The sequence below is a fragment of the Podarcis filfolensis genome, assembly GCF_964270895.1.
Source record: "Podarcis filfolensis genome assembly, chromosome: 17".
Classification (NCBI taxonomy): domain Eukaryota; kingdom Metazoa; phylum Chordata; class Lepidosauria; order Squamata; family Lacertidae; genus Podarcis; species Podarcis filfolensis.
In genome coordinates this window covers 10,831,312-10,847,283 of record NC_139621.1, presented here as the reverse complement: position 1 = coordinate 10,847,283, position 15,972 = coordinate 10,831,312, and the positions used below count along the sequence as shown (strand labels likewise).

The 15,972-nt window shown below is 42.9% G+C and overlaps 1 protein-coding gene across 14 annotated transcripts in view; it reads right to left on the bottom strand.

Moving 5' to 3' along the window:
- The window catches only part of DNM2 (dynamin 2), a 62,849-nt gene extending 50,285 nt beyond the window's left edge, over positions 1–12,564 (bottom strand). For 10 of the 14 annotated variants that reach the window (XM_083593144.1, XM_083593132.1, XM_083593131.1 and 7 more), the window contains exon 1: positions 12,250–12,563. In XM_083593144.1, coding sequence (XP_083449270.1) covers positions 12,250–12,410 — 161 coding nt within the window. In that variant the 5' untranslated portion in view covers positions 12,411–12,563. Of the gene's footprint in view, positions 1–1,606; positions 1,749–12,249 lie in introns of all 14 variants that reach the window. The other 4 variants (XM_083593134.1, XM_083593135.1, XM_083593136.1 and 1 more) reach the window with 2 other exon arrangements.
- Between the last annotated feature and the right edge of the window lie 3,408 nt (positions 12,565–15,972).

Below are 15,972 nucleotides of genomic sequence, written 5' to 3'. Positions count from 1 at the left end.
GGAAGCTGATTTTTTTATGCGCATAGCAATTCAGGCATCCTAAAATTTTATTTAAATCTAAAGGTAAAGGAAGTAAGATGCTACAGAGTTGTCATTTCTCCAAATATTTTCAAGGAATCCAATAAAAAATTCTAAGTAAAGCTATATGTTTGAATATAACATTTAAATCACACTAAGTACACCTTACTAATTTCCCCCCTTTATATATTTAAGCTTTCTTTACTAAGTGTTTTATTTTAGTATTTTAACTTTTGAATGTTTAAGTATGGCTGTGAATTTTTCTCAGTTTTACTATTTTATCGTTTGTAAGCTGCTTTGAGGTTGCTGTTTTTTCAATCAAGCAGTGTATAAATTTTACACTAATCAAAATAAATCTTTAAACATTTACAAGTAAACAATAATTCAATAAACTTGGGAAATCAGATCTCAATTAATTTGCAGCTACAGAAAAGTTTCCAATTATTTTCTTCTTCTTCTAGAAATCCAACATAACCAAGTTGGTGATGGCTGTGGTAAGTCATCTTCTTGGAAAAACAAAAAAACCACAAGCACTGGTTTATAAGGTTAAGCTGGCACACCAGTTCACTTTCTCCCCGCTTTTGGGGGGAAAGGAACAGGCTGGACACAATATTAGCATTTGTGTTTGTTCATGATAAACCATAGCCCGGCTTGCCACAAGGTGCAAACCACAATACTGTTATACTGACTGGGCAATGTTCCTTTGTCAGGAAATCCCAAGTAATCCAAACTTAAATTAGGTTTTTGTGGAATGTTCTGATAATTCTTGGTTTCATTCAAGTTAAAAGAAAAATGCTTATTGATGGCCAGGAATGTCTGACAATGTTTTATTTAATGGTGACAAATGGTTGGGAAATATACAGAGATCTCTCTGGGATGTCTGGAAGAAGAAACCCATCAAAAATTGGAAAAGATGGTACACCTCTTCCACCTAAAGGGAAGGGGCTGATGGTGTGTGTAGGTAAGAAATGGAAATTTTGCAACAGAGACCGAGAAACATAAAAGCAGATGGCTGACAGCTAGTTGTAAAAGAAGGTGGCTTGTAGGTACAAATATGTTTCTCTGTGATCTGATGTGGGTTAGCAAATCTGGTTCTCTGTAGGAATGCATCAGTTGTGTTGGGTTTCAAGAGGCAATCAAATACATATCTGTGTAGACAGATTATGCTGCTTGGTTTCTGGCTATTATTATTAATAATAAAGAAATAATATTTTGTTGATACTTTATTATATTACTTTATTTTTTTATGTTATTCTCATCCCATTTAACCTTCAAAGTTGTTAGCTTAGTAAGGTAAAGGACCCCTGGATGGTTAAATCCAGTCGAATTCAACTTTGGGGTGCTGCGCTCATTTCTGCATTCAGGCTGAGGGAGCCAGCATTTGTCCACAGATAACTTTCCAAGTCATGTGGCCAGCATGACTAAACTGCTTCTGGCACAACAGGACACCATGACGGAAGCCAGAGCTCACAGATCTGCAGTCTGAAGAACTAGTACCAAGTAGACCTCCAATGAGCCACCCCGTTATCAAGATATAAAACTTTAGAGCAGCTTTATACAAGTCTTCTCTATGAGAATGACTACATACTTAACTGCAGTCTGCATAGAAATGAATTATTTCAACATTATGGGCAAGGAAAAACATCTTAGTTGCTTCAGTCACAACAGTGGTCTTCTCCAGTCACTTGGAAACTTTCAACCAAGGCTCTCATTTAGGTAGATTGGGAAAGCTGCATGGGGGGATGAAAAAAGGAAGACTGTCATTCCTTGAATTCATCTATTTTAGCAAAAGGCAGTACCTTGGTTTTATTTCTTATTCCCACCAAGTGAACCTGCAGAGACTCCCAAAAAGTGTAGGGGACGTTTTTAATGTTTGATGTTTTTTGTATATATATTTTTTGTTGGGGGCCACTTAAGAGTGACTAGGGTAACCTAGTCAGATGAGTTTCATATAAATAATAAAATTAATTATTATTATTATTATTATTATTATTACTATCATCATCATCATCATCATCATCATCATCATCATCATCATTGCCCCTGAGAAAAGGAGGCTGGCCAAGTGTGCTTCCAAACTAGAATCAATGAGCCACTGTCTCAACGAGATGTTTCTCTGGGAAACCACAGTGGAGGCCATGGACCAGGTGCCCTACTGAAAAGCATCCAACAGAGCATCTGCCACAACAGCAGAAGCAGTTCTTTTTAAAGCCATCTCTGACAGCCTAGGACACATACATCCCTTGTACCAAGCTCCGCTGAAAAAAACCCTAAGTAGTTGTTGCTGTCCTAAAAACATGATTTCCACAACAGTTCACAGTCCTTCTGGTAAAAACTACATCCATTTAAAACAAGAACAGGCTCAGCACGACTCTCTTAGTCTCAGGGTTGTGGGTTTGAGCCCCCCCAAAAGATTCCTTCATTGCAGGGGGTTGGACTAGGTGCTGTGGAAGGTGGGGCCAGGACAAGCATCTCCCTTCCACCCTACACACTTAAACACATACATACTCCATTCATACTCACAAACACCTGTTATTCCTTCCCCTATCAACTTTAATTGATTGATCTTCTAATTAAAACTTGAAGTCCTACTGGAAACCATTTGATAAAAAGAGACAAGCTTTTAGCAAGCGGACACCAAAGGACATACATTACAAGACAGGAAGTACAACCACAGTGAGTCAGAGGAAGAGGCCCAGAGTCCTCTGTTGCATAATGCCAAAACAATTGAGCCTTACAACATTACTGACAGACAACTTCAATGGAGGTCAAAGGGAAACTTGGTTTGGTCATGAAGGAGAATGCTGAAATACATATGTATTAAACAAAGCTTCAAAGCACATTATGCAGTGGCTTTAACAAGTGGCTATTTCATGGAGATAGAAGGAAGCACTCTGCAAATAAGAAATAAACAAAGCTGCATGTAGCACTGAAGCCAGGCTGTCCCTAAACACAAATGGCAGCGTTGACAAGCCAAGGGCGTTTCTACCATTGCTTCAGTCCAGGCACTCATATCTCACTCAGAGCACCAAACAGGAGTGTTATCCTATAACAAACTCATTCTCTGAGCCTGACACCTTACATAGCCAAAAATGTCACCATCCATGCAGATAAGGAAAGTTTCAATACACTTACGGGCTTAAGAAACCCCAAGACACGCAAAAACATAAAAGAAACTTGGGGGAGAAAAACAAAAGTAGGCCCAACAAGGATGTAATATACTCAGTGGGCACAGAATGCTTACTGACTGGTGATGGGGGCATGTTGGGGGGAGAGAAATGAAAATCAGAAGAGGTGCAATGGAAGAGGGCATAGTTGGCTGGCCTCCTAAATGTGTTTGCAATTTGTTGCAGTTTCCACTTATCCCTAGAAAACTTCAGTTGAGCAAACTTGTCAAAAGGTCATTTCCTCACCCAAAGTTCCACGACTGAAATGGCTCCATGAGGCAAGCACATACAAAGCAACTCAATATTTGCAGTGGCACATTTCAAAATAATTAGGACCACCAGCTAATCTAGCTGTTGTTGCCAAGGATTCATTCACAGGCTCCCCATAACTGGCCCTAGCCATAAGCCTTTCTGCAGCTGCAGTTTCCAAATACAAAGGCAAGCCCCACATAATCTGTGTTGCAGTGATCCAAATGAGATGAACCCACGGTGTACGTGCCGTGATCTGATGCCTCCAAGAACCAACATAGTTGGCATCCCAGCCTCAACCCAGCAAAGTATCCTTAGTCACTACCAAAACCTGGGTACAAAAGTCTGAGAGATTCTGGATGTACCACACCCCCCATCATAAAATTGGAAGGGATCCCAGGGGTCATCTAGTCCAATGCAGGCATGATTTGTAGACTTTTGGGAATTCACTATTTCAGGGATCCTTGGTGGGGATTTGTACCCTTCCTAGAAAAGAAGACAGACCAGGGAAGCAGTAACCTTCTGTGTGACCATGTGTAAGTTAATACCACTAGCTGCAGTTTGGTTGAAAGATTACAGCTGATCCCGAGGCACTGGGTGTTGTGATGCAAGCAGAACTTGGGCCCAGGTGTCAGACCTGGCTCCAGGAAACAGTGGCAAAGACAGCCTGTAGCCAGCAAGACCTGGTCTCCTAGCTATCCTTTTCTTCAGCCAGAGCTAGATGGTGGCACACAGGTTAAATACCTGCCCAGCATTTCTCATATCACCAGTTCTATCCTGACATCAAGCATACTAGATACAACAGGGCTGAGCTCCACCATACAACATGATGAAGAAGGGAATGCAGGGGTCAGCAAACCTTTTCAGCAGGGGGCCAGTCCACTGTCCCTTAGACCTTGTGGGGAGTCGGACTATATTTTTTTTTTGGGGGGGGGGGATGAACGAATTCCTATGCCCCACAAATAACCCAGAGATGCATTTGAAATAAAAGCACACATTCTACTCATATAAAAAAACGCTGATTCCTGGACCATGCGCAGGCCAGATTGAGAAAGTGATTGGGCTGGATCTGGCCCTTGGGTTCTTAGTTTTCCTACCCATGGAATAAAATAATACAAAAGAACCATGAAGAGCCAAACTGACTGAAATTGAAACTTATATTATCCCTACTTACATTGACCTAGGTAAGCTTCTTCAAAAGTTAACCAAAGCTTTGACTCAAATCCCTTGGACCAGGCCCACTGTCTGTTCCTATCCAAGGATGGGCAGAGGCCTCTTCTTGTGGTGCACAAATGTGCTGCAGAGGTCTCTGCTGGTGGGCTGTGCATCATTGTGCTCAGCAGGCAGTCACTAGCCATAGTAAAGTCATTCTGGGAAGTACAGTAATACCTCGGGTTAAGTACTTAATTCGTTCCGGGGGTGTACAGTAATGTTTGCCAAAAACTCAAACATTCATCTTTTTTGGAACCATTATACTGTAACTGTTGATGCTTTACCACAAGTTTATTTCTCTCTCACCTGGTTACTGCTTCTTCCTTCTTAGTTTAGCTACCTGGCAATCCTAGCCAAATCATGAAATAGTTTTTATAAGATTATATCACAACACTCTGCAGCCTATCAGGTGTAGGTACATTTGATGTTATGAGAGCTGGCACACTAATTGAAAGAACAGAGCAAGAGTGGCAATGTAAATAAACAGGTGAACCTTCTCATACAAATAGACAAAAGGGAACATCTGGCACTGGCAAAAATGTTATGAAGGACAGTGAACAGTGAACAGTTTTTCTCAGCCCTAAGAATTCCTGACTAGTCTGCCCTAGCAGCACTTGCCACCCTATCACACACAATTATTGCTTATTATGCAGTTCCATTTCCTAGAGGAAGTGACCAATCCTCTTAAGAAAGGCAGACTTTCAGGAAATCGAACATACGAAGCTGCCTTATGCAGAGTCATACCAATGGTGTATCCATGACCTAAGAAACATGAATTACTAACAGCTCTTGTATAGTCACCAAAGCATGAACACTAACACGATTTACAAGTTTTATCTGTAGCAACTAGGCTCTTAAAAGATTACAAATGAAGGTGCCAAGTATAAAGAAGTAATCATCTGCTAAAGTGTTATCAAGTAATAGCACTGCTGACTGTGTACAGCATGAGTGGTTCACTGTTTTCAGCTCAAAGTCACAGTGAAGTTTAGCTAACCCTCTAAAAGCTGCATAGTAGTTTGGATGTGACCAAGTGCAGCACTGCAAATAAAAAGCAAAACTCTCAACTTATGCTTCAAAATCACCTCTTCTTCCTCAGGCATGGCACCACTGCTAGTAGAGACAAAAGACCTTCATGCAATGCCACCATGTCAGAAAATGACAACATGGTTTTTGCAGGGTAAGTTGAGAGGGAAAGAAAGGGATGTCTTATTAGGGAAAGGGTTGGTGAGTCAATAGAAGCAGTTGTAGATTTGCCACCCCTGATTTAAAGAAAATGTGCACTGTCTCAAAATGGCAATTACCATAATGGTACCATTAATCTTATGCCCAGCCACTAGTTACAGCCTCTGAAAGCATCATTGGTTCAATGATTCATCACTGGCCCATGCAACAGGGGCACTTTCTGAACACTGTTATGTAGATATATAATGATACTGATTTACATTAGAAATCTATGGACTGCTACACATCACTACACATGCTTCCTGCTTCCACCAAGAACACACCATAAAATCTACTATCTACAGGAGGGGTGGAGGACCTCAGATGTAAGGGCCACATGTGGCCCTCCAGGCCTCTCTATTTGGATCTCAAAAGTCTCCCCAAATCACAGCCATCATTGGCTGGAATGTGTCCTTGAACTCTGAAAATGCTTCTTGTCTGGGTGAAATGTTAGGAGGAGAGTGTGAAGAAGCCTAGTGTAAAAACGATTCACATTTGTTGTTTTGTCTACTTTGGCCTGCCGCTATCAGTACATGGCCCTTGGAAGACTGTCCAGCAGGGAATACGGCCCTGGGCAGAAAAGGGTTCCACCACCTGGTCTACAGCCAAGTCCTAAGGTAAAACTACATAAAGATTTATATTTCTTACCCAGTCAATTAAGCAAAAAAGCAAACCAACAACACCAGTCTGTTATCAAGGAACAATTTTCTACATGATAGACAAAAAGAAAGGAAGTGATGAAACACTTGTCAACAGTAGCTTCCAGATAAAACCATTACAAAACCTGCTGGAAAAAACTGAGGTCTGACACTTTTAAGATGAAGATTCTACGAAGACATTCTCTTTGAAAATTCAAAACATTTGCTATGTATTTGTTGTCCAATGCATTCAGCATCCAACAACACAAATTACATTCTACAAAATGGAAAAACTTAATGGAGGCTGAAAGCCAGTTAGTGTACACGGCCAAGCTTCCCACCCTCCCGGCTACCGTTTTACTTTAAATAACCAACCACAGAATAGCAGGGTACTTAAAATACAAAAGAATGATTTTCCATTGTTGACAGTTATATCAACAATGCTACTTACTAGTAATGACCTGCTTCCCAGAATAAGATATTCTTGTTGACCCTATTCAATTGTTTTATTGTGTTTTCCCATTGTTTTTAATTTGTATGTCAAAAGCTGTATTGAACTTTTGGGAAAACCTCCAGCAAAATGGTCACTAGCAAGGAGTAATAGGAATAAGAACTTTTGCGGCAAGTATATAAACAAGAAAATGTTACGTAAATTTAGCGCACACTTAAAATTTGGATTCAGATACGTATGGGGAAAGCACTATAGAGCCCCCAAAGTATCCCGTACCATGTAATAGTCCCTTTATGCAATACATTTTCCCAGATCTCTAACTGTGTTGCATCAGATCAACTGAAAGCAGAAGAGGCTCTCCTGTTTGTCAGCATCAATATGCACTCTGACAATGACACCTATTCATGGAAACATCAAAGACAACCCAAGCCTGCAACCATCAGAAATTTCCATAGATACAACACGTGTTATAAACATGCTTGGGTAAAGGATAACCTAAGCTAGCACATACAATAGCTTTAGTAAACTGAAATGACTTTAGTAAACTGAAATGTTTTATTGCAGGAGAGGGAAGACATATCTGATAAGATGTACTTTTTCAAAAGCAGGTGGGGATTTGAGGGTTTGTTCTACTTCTTTGACTTCATGCTCACCTTCATGAGTCTGACTGAAGTTTAGTTATTGCAGTTTTTAGCATCACTGTTGAAATACAGCATTAATACATGCAATCTCACTCATTAGGCTGCATCCCTCACAACTGTTCACAGAAGAGTACATGTGGTGAACTCTGTGATAAAAATTCACACCAAGCTGGTTTTCTAAAGACTCAAGTAGGTGCAGATGCTTGCTCCACATCTTTCAGAAAACCAGATACTGGTCTCATGTCAATATAAAATGCCTTGCGTGCAATGATTATGGCAAGGAATTCACTACAGGATCAAGATATACACCCAGGATTACAGCTGTTTAGTCATTGGTAGTGACTGATGTACAGTATATTAGAACACCAATTCCACTGAAAAATGTTTAAAATAGTTTGATCACTGCATTTCCTCATAGGCAAAATGCAGAAGTAGGAGGGCAATGCATGTAATTTTTACAGTATGCTACACTCCGTCCATACTAAAGCCAGGTTTCTACACATGCACCTACATCAAGGCAAACAAGAGTACTGTATTTTTCGCCCTATAGGACGCACTTTTCCCCCTCCAAAAATGAAGGGGAAATCTGTGTGCGTCCTATGAGGTGAATACAGGCTTTCGCTGAAGCTTGGACAGCGAGAGGGGTCGGTGCGCACCGACCCCTCTTGCTCTCCAGGCTTCAGGAAGCTATCAGCAAGCCTGGGGAGCCCGCGGGAGTTCCCGCAGGGCTCCCTAGGCTGTGGATAGCAGGCTGCTGCACGGAGCGCGGGGCGCGCTGAAGCAGAGCGCCCCACGCTTCGGGCAGACATCGGCCAGCCCCACAAGCTCGGGGGACAGCGGGGAGGTGCAGCGCCGCCATCCCGCGGTTCCCCGACCTGGTTTGGTTTCCTCGACCTGGTTTTGGGGGGGAAATTTCCTTTATTTCCCCCCAAAAAAACTAGGTGCGTCCTATGGGACGGAGCGTCCTATGGGATGAAAAATACGGTAATTATCATACTTCGAGGACACATTCTAGACAGCAAAACACTCAAGGAAAATGCATAACAGCACTAGTGAGCGGACTGGAGACATGGATTGGGGAGAGAGATGGCCTAGGAGGGAGAGTTCAATCTGGCTAGAGAAGCCTGGAGGACCTGGGCGGAAGTTCCCCACCATCACTTAAGGCTGTTCAAATCAGTGTTCACCAAGCACATTCAGACCAATGTGTGCTCCCTTTCTGTCACGATCACATTTCAGTAACATTTTCTACATATTCAGGTAGGTAGCCATGTTGGTGTGATGCAGTTGAAATAAATAAATAAATAAATAAAGTCCAGTAGCACCTTAGAGACCAACTAAGAAGTGTGCTTGCAGGTATCTGAAGAAGTGTGCATGCACACGGAAAGCTTATACCCAAAACATACTTAGTTGGTCTCTAAGGTGCTACTGGACTTTTTTTCCCCTCTACATATGAATGGGAGTGAGGGGGAAACAATCCCTGAGATATAGCTCCCTAATCACACTTTAAAGCAATTCCTAAATGGCAAATTGTGAAGACAAAGCAAATGAAAAGCAGCTAAGAAACTCCAAGGCAGAAAATTTTTTAGCATAAAGTTTCAAAGGTAGAATCCTCCAAGGTGTGAGACGGGTTATCTCTGGGTCCTCAGGTAGATACTGCACATTAAAATTAGTTGCAGGACAAAACAAATCACAGTCATTACTATTGGTATCATCATATGAGAAGGTATATCTCATCTTATTTGTTACAGAAATGCTATTGAGCAATAATATACACTATGAATTTGTACATAGAGCTATCGGTCACTAATATTTAATGCAAGCAAAACACCCATTATATGTTGGGCGGGGTAGCAAAGACAAGCATAAGAAACTCTTTCTTAGCATAGGCTGCTCTGCTGCTTATCAGGGGTTAAAAGCAGACTAGTTACAGGTAGGTAGCCGTGTTGGTCTGCCATAGTCGAAACAAAATAAAAAAATTCCTTCCAATAGCACCTTAGAGACCAACTAAGTTTGTTTCTTCAGATTTCTGAAAAAGTGTGCATGCACACAAAAGCTCATACCAATAACAAACTTAGTTGATCTCTGAGGTGCTACTGGAAGGAATTTTTTTATTTTGTTTCGACTAAAAGCAGACTGTCATTGTCACTGCTAATCCTCATGTACCATGGAAACATGTTTCAAGGATAGGTAAAAATGTCTAGAGTAGAATATTACATCACAATAGACCTGTTTGTGTTTTGTGGTACATTGAAAATGGTGTTGCTTGCTGCAACAGACTAACAAGTCTATTGCTTAGAGGTGATTTTGTTTAGATCATTTTGTGTAACAGACTGTCTAGCACAGTAGTCTATTTGACAGCACCATGCCATGCCACATCCATAGGGTGTGCAATCGGCAGTGGATTAATCAATGCTCAGGGACATGGAAGGAGAAATCAGCTGTCAAATAATTGTTTTTGATGACATGTCTTATTTTCCCTATTTCATTTTATAATTTATGTTTCAGATTACTCTGAGCCTTTATAATTTATGTTTCAGATTACTCTGAGCAAAGTAATTCTATTCTTCAAATAACTATCCTATCAAGACAGCTGTGAGACAGAGCTCAGGACAGAACATTTAACCCAAATGGCACGGCTCTGTGCAACCCAAGGTAGAGAGTATATAACTTTGCTAAAATATATCCATTACATCTCAGTCCATAGCAGGCCTACTATGTAATGGCTTAGCTAGTGGTTAATAAGATATTGTGCATTTATTTCTGAAACTGTGGATCATTTTTATGTATCTTGCACACAAAAATAAGGAACAGCATTCATGTTCTGAATTCCAAATGTATTATGCAAGAGCAAAAGAGGGAAACTTGTTAGCTATGTGTAAAACTAAACAACAGCAGAAAGCAAAAGTGTGGTCTGCAAGACTTATTGCTAACTGTTCTTTATGGCACAAAAGTGCACAGGTAGAAGGCTGACATAATATTGTGTTACATCCTTATCTGTGAGACCATTACACAGAAAGCAGAAAGACAGGTGTAACCTCCCCCACCCTTGCAAGTCATAAGCTGCCTAGCAGCTTGAATTTTTTTACATTTAGCAATACCCCAAAGAAACCTGGAATCTGATGGGTCATGCAAGAGGGGCTGATGGATGTAACAAACCAGGCAAAGATCTCCTAGGAAAGATGCTAAGTTGTAAATTTGTTGCTATTGTTTTTTAAACTTATTTTATTATCTTGTATTTATGTAACCAGCCCTCCAACCCTATGAAGGGCAGGTAAGCAATAATAATAACGGCAACAAGAGCAGAATCACCAAGATTGTTCCACCCATTTCAAGTACCACCCTGCAGTTTATTTTATTTTATTTATTAAATTTATATACCACCCTTCATCCGAAGATCACAGGGCAGTGTGTGTGTATATATTTTATATATATACAACATAGTAACAAAAGCTATACCTCCCACCCACAGTTTAAAAGGCCATGGATTGTTTAAATAGCAAGAGGCTTGGTAGAAGAAAGTTTTTGCCCGGCACCTAAAATATGTAACAATGGTGCCAGGCAAGCTTCCTTGGAGAGATCATTCCATAAATGGGGAGCCACTGCAAAAAAGGCCCATTCTCATGTTGGAAGGCACACAAAGAATGGCTTCATGATTGCACGGTACAGGTAGGTTCATGTGGGGAGAGGTGGTCCTTGAGGTACTGCATTCCTGAATCGTTTCAGGCTTCATAGGTCAAAACCAGCACTTTGAATTGGTAAACTAACTGACAGCCGGTGCAGTTGGGCCAGGATCGATGTAATACTCTCAAACAGTCTTGCCCTGATGAGCAACCTGGCCGCCGATTTCTGCACCAGCTGAAGTTTCCAGACAGTCTTCATTGGCAGCCCTACGTGGGACGCATTGCAGTAATCTAACCTGGAGGTTACCACAGAATAAACGATAGAAGTTAGGCTATCCCTGTCCAGATCCAGGGGCACTGCTGGGCCTCCACCCGAAGCTGATGGAAGGCACCGAGACCACCTGAGTCTCGAAATCGACAGCAAAGGACCCAGAAAAACCCCCGAGCTGTGTACCTGCTCCTTTAGAGGGAGTGTAACCCCATTAAGAGCAGGCAAGCTTCCCCATAGAGGTCACCGGAGCACAGGCGACAGAGTTTACCCGGGACAACCCGGAAAGGTGTGTGGGGCGAAGGGCAGCGCGAGGCCTCGCGGGTATGACCCCTCCCCACACTCGCCCAGCAGAGCGGGAGGCGAGAAGGCAGGTGGCCCACACGCCGGCCATGGCGCCAGTCGCAAAGCCACCTTTCACGAGGGCCAGTCCCGCGCGCGACCCCTTTCGGCTCCATGGGGCAGAGAGGGGTCTCGGAGCGGGGAAGAGACCCTTTCCTCTCCGCTTCGCCTCACCAGCGGAGAGGGGCTGGTTTTTGGCGGGCGGGCGGCGGCGGCTCTTCCCGGGCCGAGGCCGCCTCTACGGCAGCAGCGAGCTGAGGAGAGCGCGAGCCCGGCATTCTCGGAACTCATTTCCGCAAACTGCGCCGCGCGCCGCCGGTCTGCCTTAGGGAGCCTCCCTTGCGCAGTTTGCGTTTCCCTCTCTTCCTCCCCGCAAAGCCCCCCTCCCCCCACACGCACGATTCACTGACTGACTGACTGACCGGCCGACGAAGTTCTCGAGGACGGAGCTCTTGCCCGCGCTCTGGCCGCCCACCACGGCGATCTGCGGCAGGTCGAGGTGGCAGCTCTGCCCGATAGAGCTGAAGGCGTCCTGCAGCTTGTTCACCAGCGGGATGAGCTCCTCCATTCCTCGGTTGCCCATAGCAACGGCCTAAGGTGGGAGGGGGACAGATCCCCTCCTCCTCCCCCCGGCGCGCGCACCTCCCCGCTTCCTCTCACAACCCCAGGCAACAACCACCAAAACTTCCCCCCTCGGATTCTCCTCATCCGGCCTCGGCGAGGCGACGCCCCGCCCCGCCCTATTTCTGCCGGCCATTGCCGGCTATTGCTCGGAGGGCCTGTCATTCTTCGGTCAGGACCAATAAGAAAAGCAAAACCGTCGCCCGCGGGCAGTGGTAGGGGCAGCGTTGGCCCGCTCCGCCCATTTCCGGTCGGTGTTCTAACTGGTAGCCTTCCCTGTCATTCGGCGCCCGCCTCTGCTCTCCTCACAACCAATGGAGACCTCAGGAGCTCGGTCCCCGCCCCGCAGCTCACTAGTTGCTTTTTTTCTTTTTACTGGTCATGTTTCCTGTCCATCACTTAAAGAAACGAATAAGCTGTCAAAAGAACCGGGCCACCTGCCTCACTACATTCGCTTTTTATTGGCCAGTGTTTGCGTCACACTCTGTGAATAAGCCAATCGCACCAGTAAAGAGAACTTTTCTTCTTCCTTTTTAAGGGGCATGAACAATGAGATGAAATGTGTATTTTTCCACCTCGGTCCTTCTTTTGCCGCTAAACAATTATTGGTCCCTGCTCATATTCATTCATTCATTTTGTAGTAAAATGTATATACCGCTTGAGTGAAGAAAACCTCAAAAGGGGATAAAACAATAAAGCCAAGGGGAAAATGTTTTGCAGCCATACTTTAAAACATACAAAAATTAAAATACTAAAACAGATCGAAAGGTACCTCAGCTTTCTCTTACCTCTACAGAAATCGCAGATCCCCAAATCTTTTTCACACCTTCCAGGGGGAAATGATTTTACCTGGCAGACATTATTCTACCTTTCTGGTGGCTGCAGCTGACGAGGGCATCTTGCGAGGAATTTGTGCATTTTCATTTGCAATACTTTTTTAAAAAACAGAAAACCAGAATTTCCCAGATTTTCTTTTCTTATTTTAAAAAGTATTCTTGTCAATTCAAAACATTCTGTGATTCAGAAAGTTTCCATTCAGCTATGAGCATTAAAGGCTGCAATATTGTAGAATAATTGTAGAGAATAATCAGATTCAGTGCAATTCTATTCTTATTTAAAGGTAAAGGGACCCCTGACCATTAGATCCAGTTGTGGCCGACTCTGGGGTTGCGCCGCTCATCTCGCTTTATTGGCCGAGGGAGCCGGCGTACAGCTTCCAGGTCATGTGTCCAGCATGACTAAGCCGCTTCTGGCGAACCAGAGCAGCGCACGGAAACGCCGTTTACCTTCCCGCTGGAGCGGTACCTATTTATCTACTTGCACTTTGACGTGATTTCAAACTGCTAGGTTGGCAGGAGCAGGGACCGAGCGACGGGAGCTCACCGCGTCGCGGGGATTTGAACCGCCAACCTTCTGATCGGCAAGCCCTAGGCTCTGTGGTTTAACCCACAGCGCCACCCGCGTACTCGGTAGTAAATTCCACTGCGTTGCTATTGCTACATATTTATTTGCCCCATGTTGGGCAAAGGATTCCTACATTGCAGGGGTTGGACCAGATGACGCCCCCCCCCCCCGCAGGCTTCCTTCCCACTCTACAATTTTTGATTCTATGTATACCAGGCATGTCCAACTCCCAAGAGTCTGCAATCTATTCCCACTATAAAAAAAACCTGGCAGTGATCTACCCAAAGTTGTTGGGCTTTTTTTGGGGGGTGGAGATCAACCAGGATCACGCGGTTGACAGGGATCGACCAGGGACACCCCGAGATCGACCAGTAGATCACGATCAACTGGTTGGACATGGCTGATATATACCCTAACACTTATTTAAAAACAAGCAGATAATTACAATAAAAACAGTGTGGCACCAGGGAGTAGGCCTTACTCCCATGTTAGTCTGCATAGGATTGTACTGTCACACTCAAGTGCTATAGGCACACTCACCAGGAAGTGAGTACTGCGATCAATACTTGATGGCAGCAGGGGTGGGGGATAAGATCAAGAGTTCCAAATAAGTGCAGTGCTTCCGCTCCTCATGAGCAGTCACAGGTTCAGAACCAGGAAAACATTCCCATCCAGTTGCACTTTAACCCATATGTGTTCCTATGCAACTTGCCACTGAAATAATTTGTTCTATTTTAGTACTGCAAATTTTGTAACATATTAAAAGTCAGTTTAAAACTGTACAATTCTTACTACAAGTTATCTCAAAATTGCTACTAAACAGTTTCGATTTTTTGCTGTTATTTTACATTTCTCCCCGATACAAAAACTTGTTCTTTAAAAAACGTTACATTACCTAATAAGTTGGTCTTATCACTCTGCCTTCATATAGTCACAAGAATCCAATTATCCACAACCTCTGAATTCTCACTTCAGTAATTTAATTTATTCTGTCTGCACCTGCTGTAGGCATACCAGCATTGTAAGGTTTTTTTCATACATATTTTACCATTCTACAGATCTCTGTAGTTTCTCTAGACCACTGGTTCCCAATTAGGGGTCCAGGGACAAATGCAATCACACTGGGGCTGCTTCTATCCCCAGGATAACAGGTCTTTTCGCTGCACAATATAGAGGAGAGGAGCAAGGTGCATGTACACTTTTTATCAGCTGCGGTTGTAACAATGATACTGAGATACATGGTCTGCTTCTTAAACATTTACCCATTAAAAGTTGTGTCTTATCACCACCCTGGCCACCCAGAAATATCCTACAGTGCCTTCATGAGACACTACAATTGAACATTTTCAAAATAATGCACTACACAGCTGCACCACAGCAAGGGGTGGAGGGTAGTGGGATAAAAATATTAAAAGTACTATACTCCGTGGTACTTAACAATTGCATGGCAACACAACTATACATCTTTGCTTCTGCATTTATGCATTTTGCAGCGGGTCATGCTATAAATGCTTGCCTTTTCCACTGCTTGCTGATGGCCACAAAATGGAGAATCAGGAATGAGACTGATGGATCCAAGAAGCCACTTCTACTGGTGAAAGGTTACAGTAAAGGATAGCAAACTTGCAAAAATTTGGGCGTTTTATGACCGTGATACTATAGTGAAGCTACAAAATAGTACAAGCAGTAGTACATAGCACAATAACAAAATGTGTATCATTATCACCTTTAAAAAAAAATACATGAAAAAACACAGAACAAACAGGTACAAAATATGGGGCTGGTGTGGTATGTGGAAAATGTGGAACATATGCATTCTAGTAATGGCTGCAACATCTCAAGTAGATTAATTCAGACTCCTCTTTACAGTATAACATATTATGAACTGAGAAAAGAATGGACCTGATACAGTGTGAGCAAAGTCCATTTCTTTGCAAGCATTTTGAAATTTAATGAGCAGATGAAAGGGTGCGGTTACTTGCTCTCTTGTAAAAACCCCATATAAATATAGTTTTGCTGTGTTCAGTTACTGATTTACTTGTGACTACCTGAGACAAAAGCATTTACATATATCATTTATCAGAATCAACCACAAAACCATTCCCAGTTTCTGTGACAAT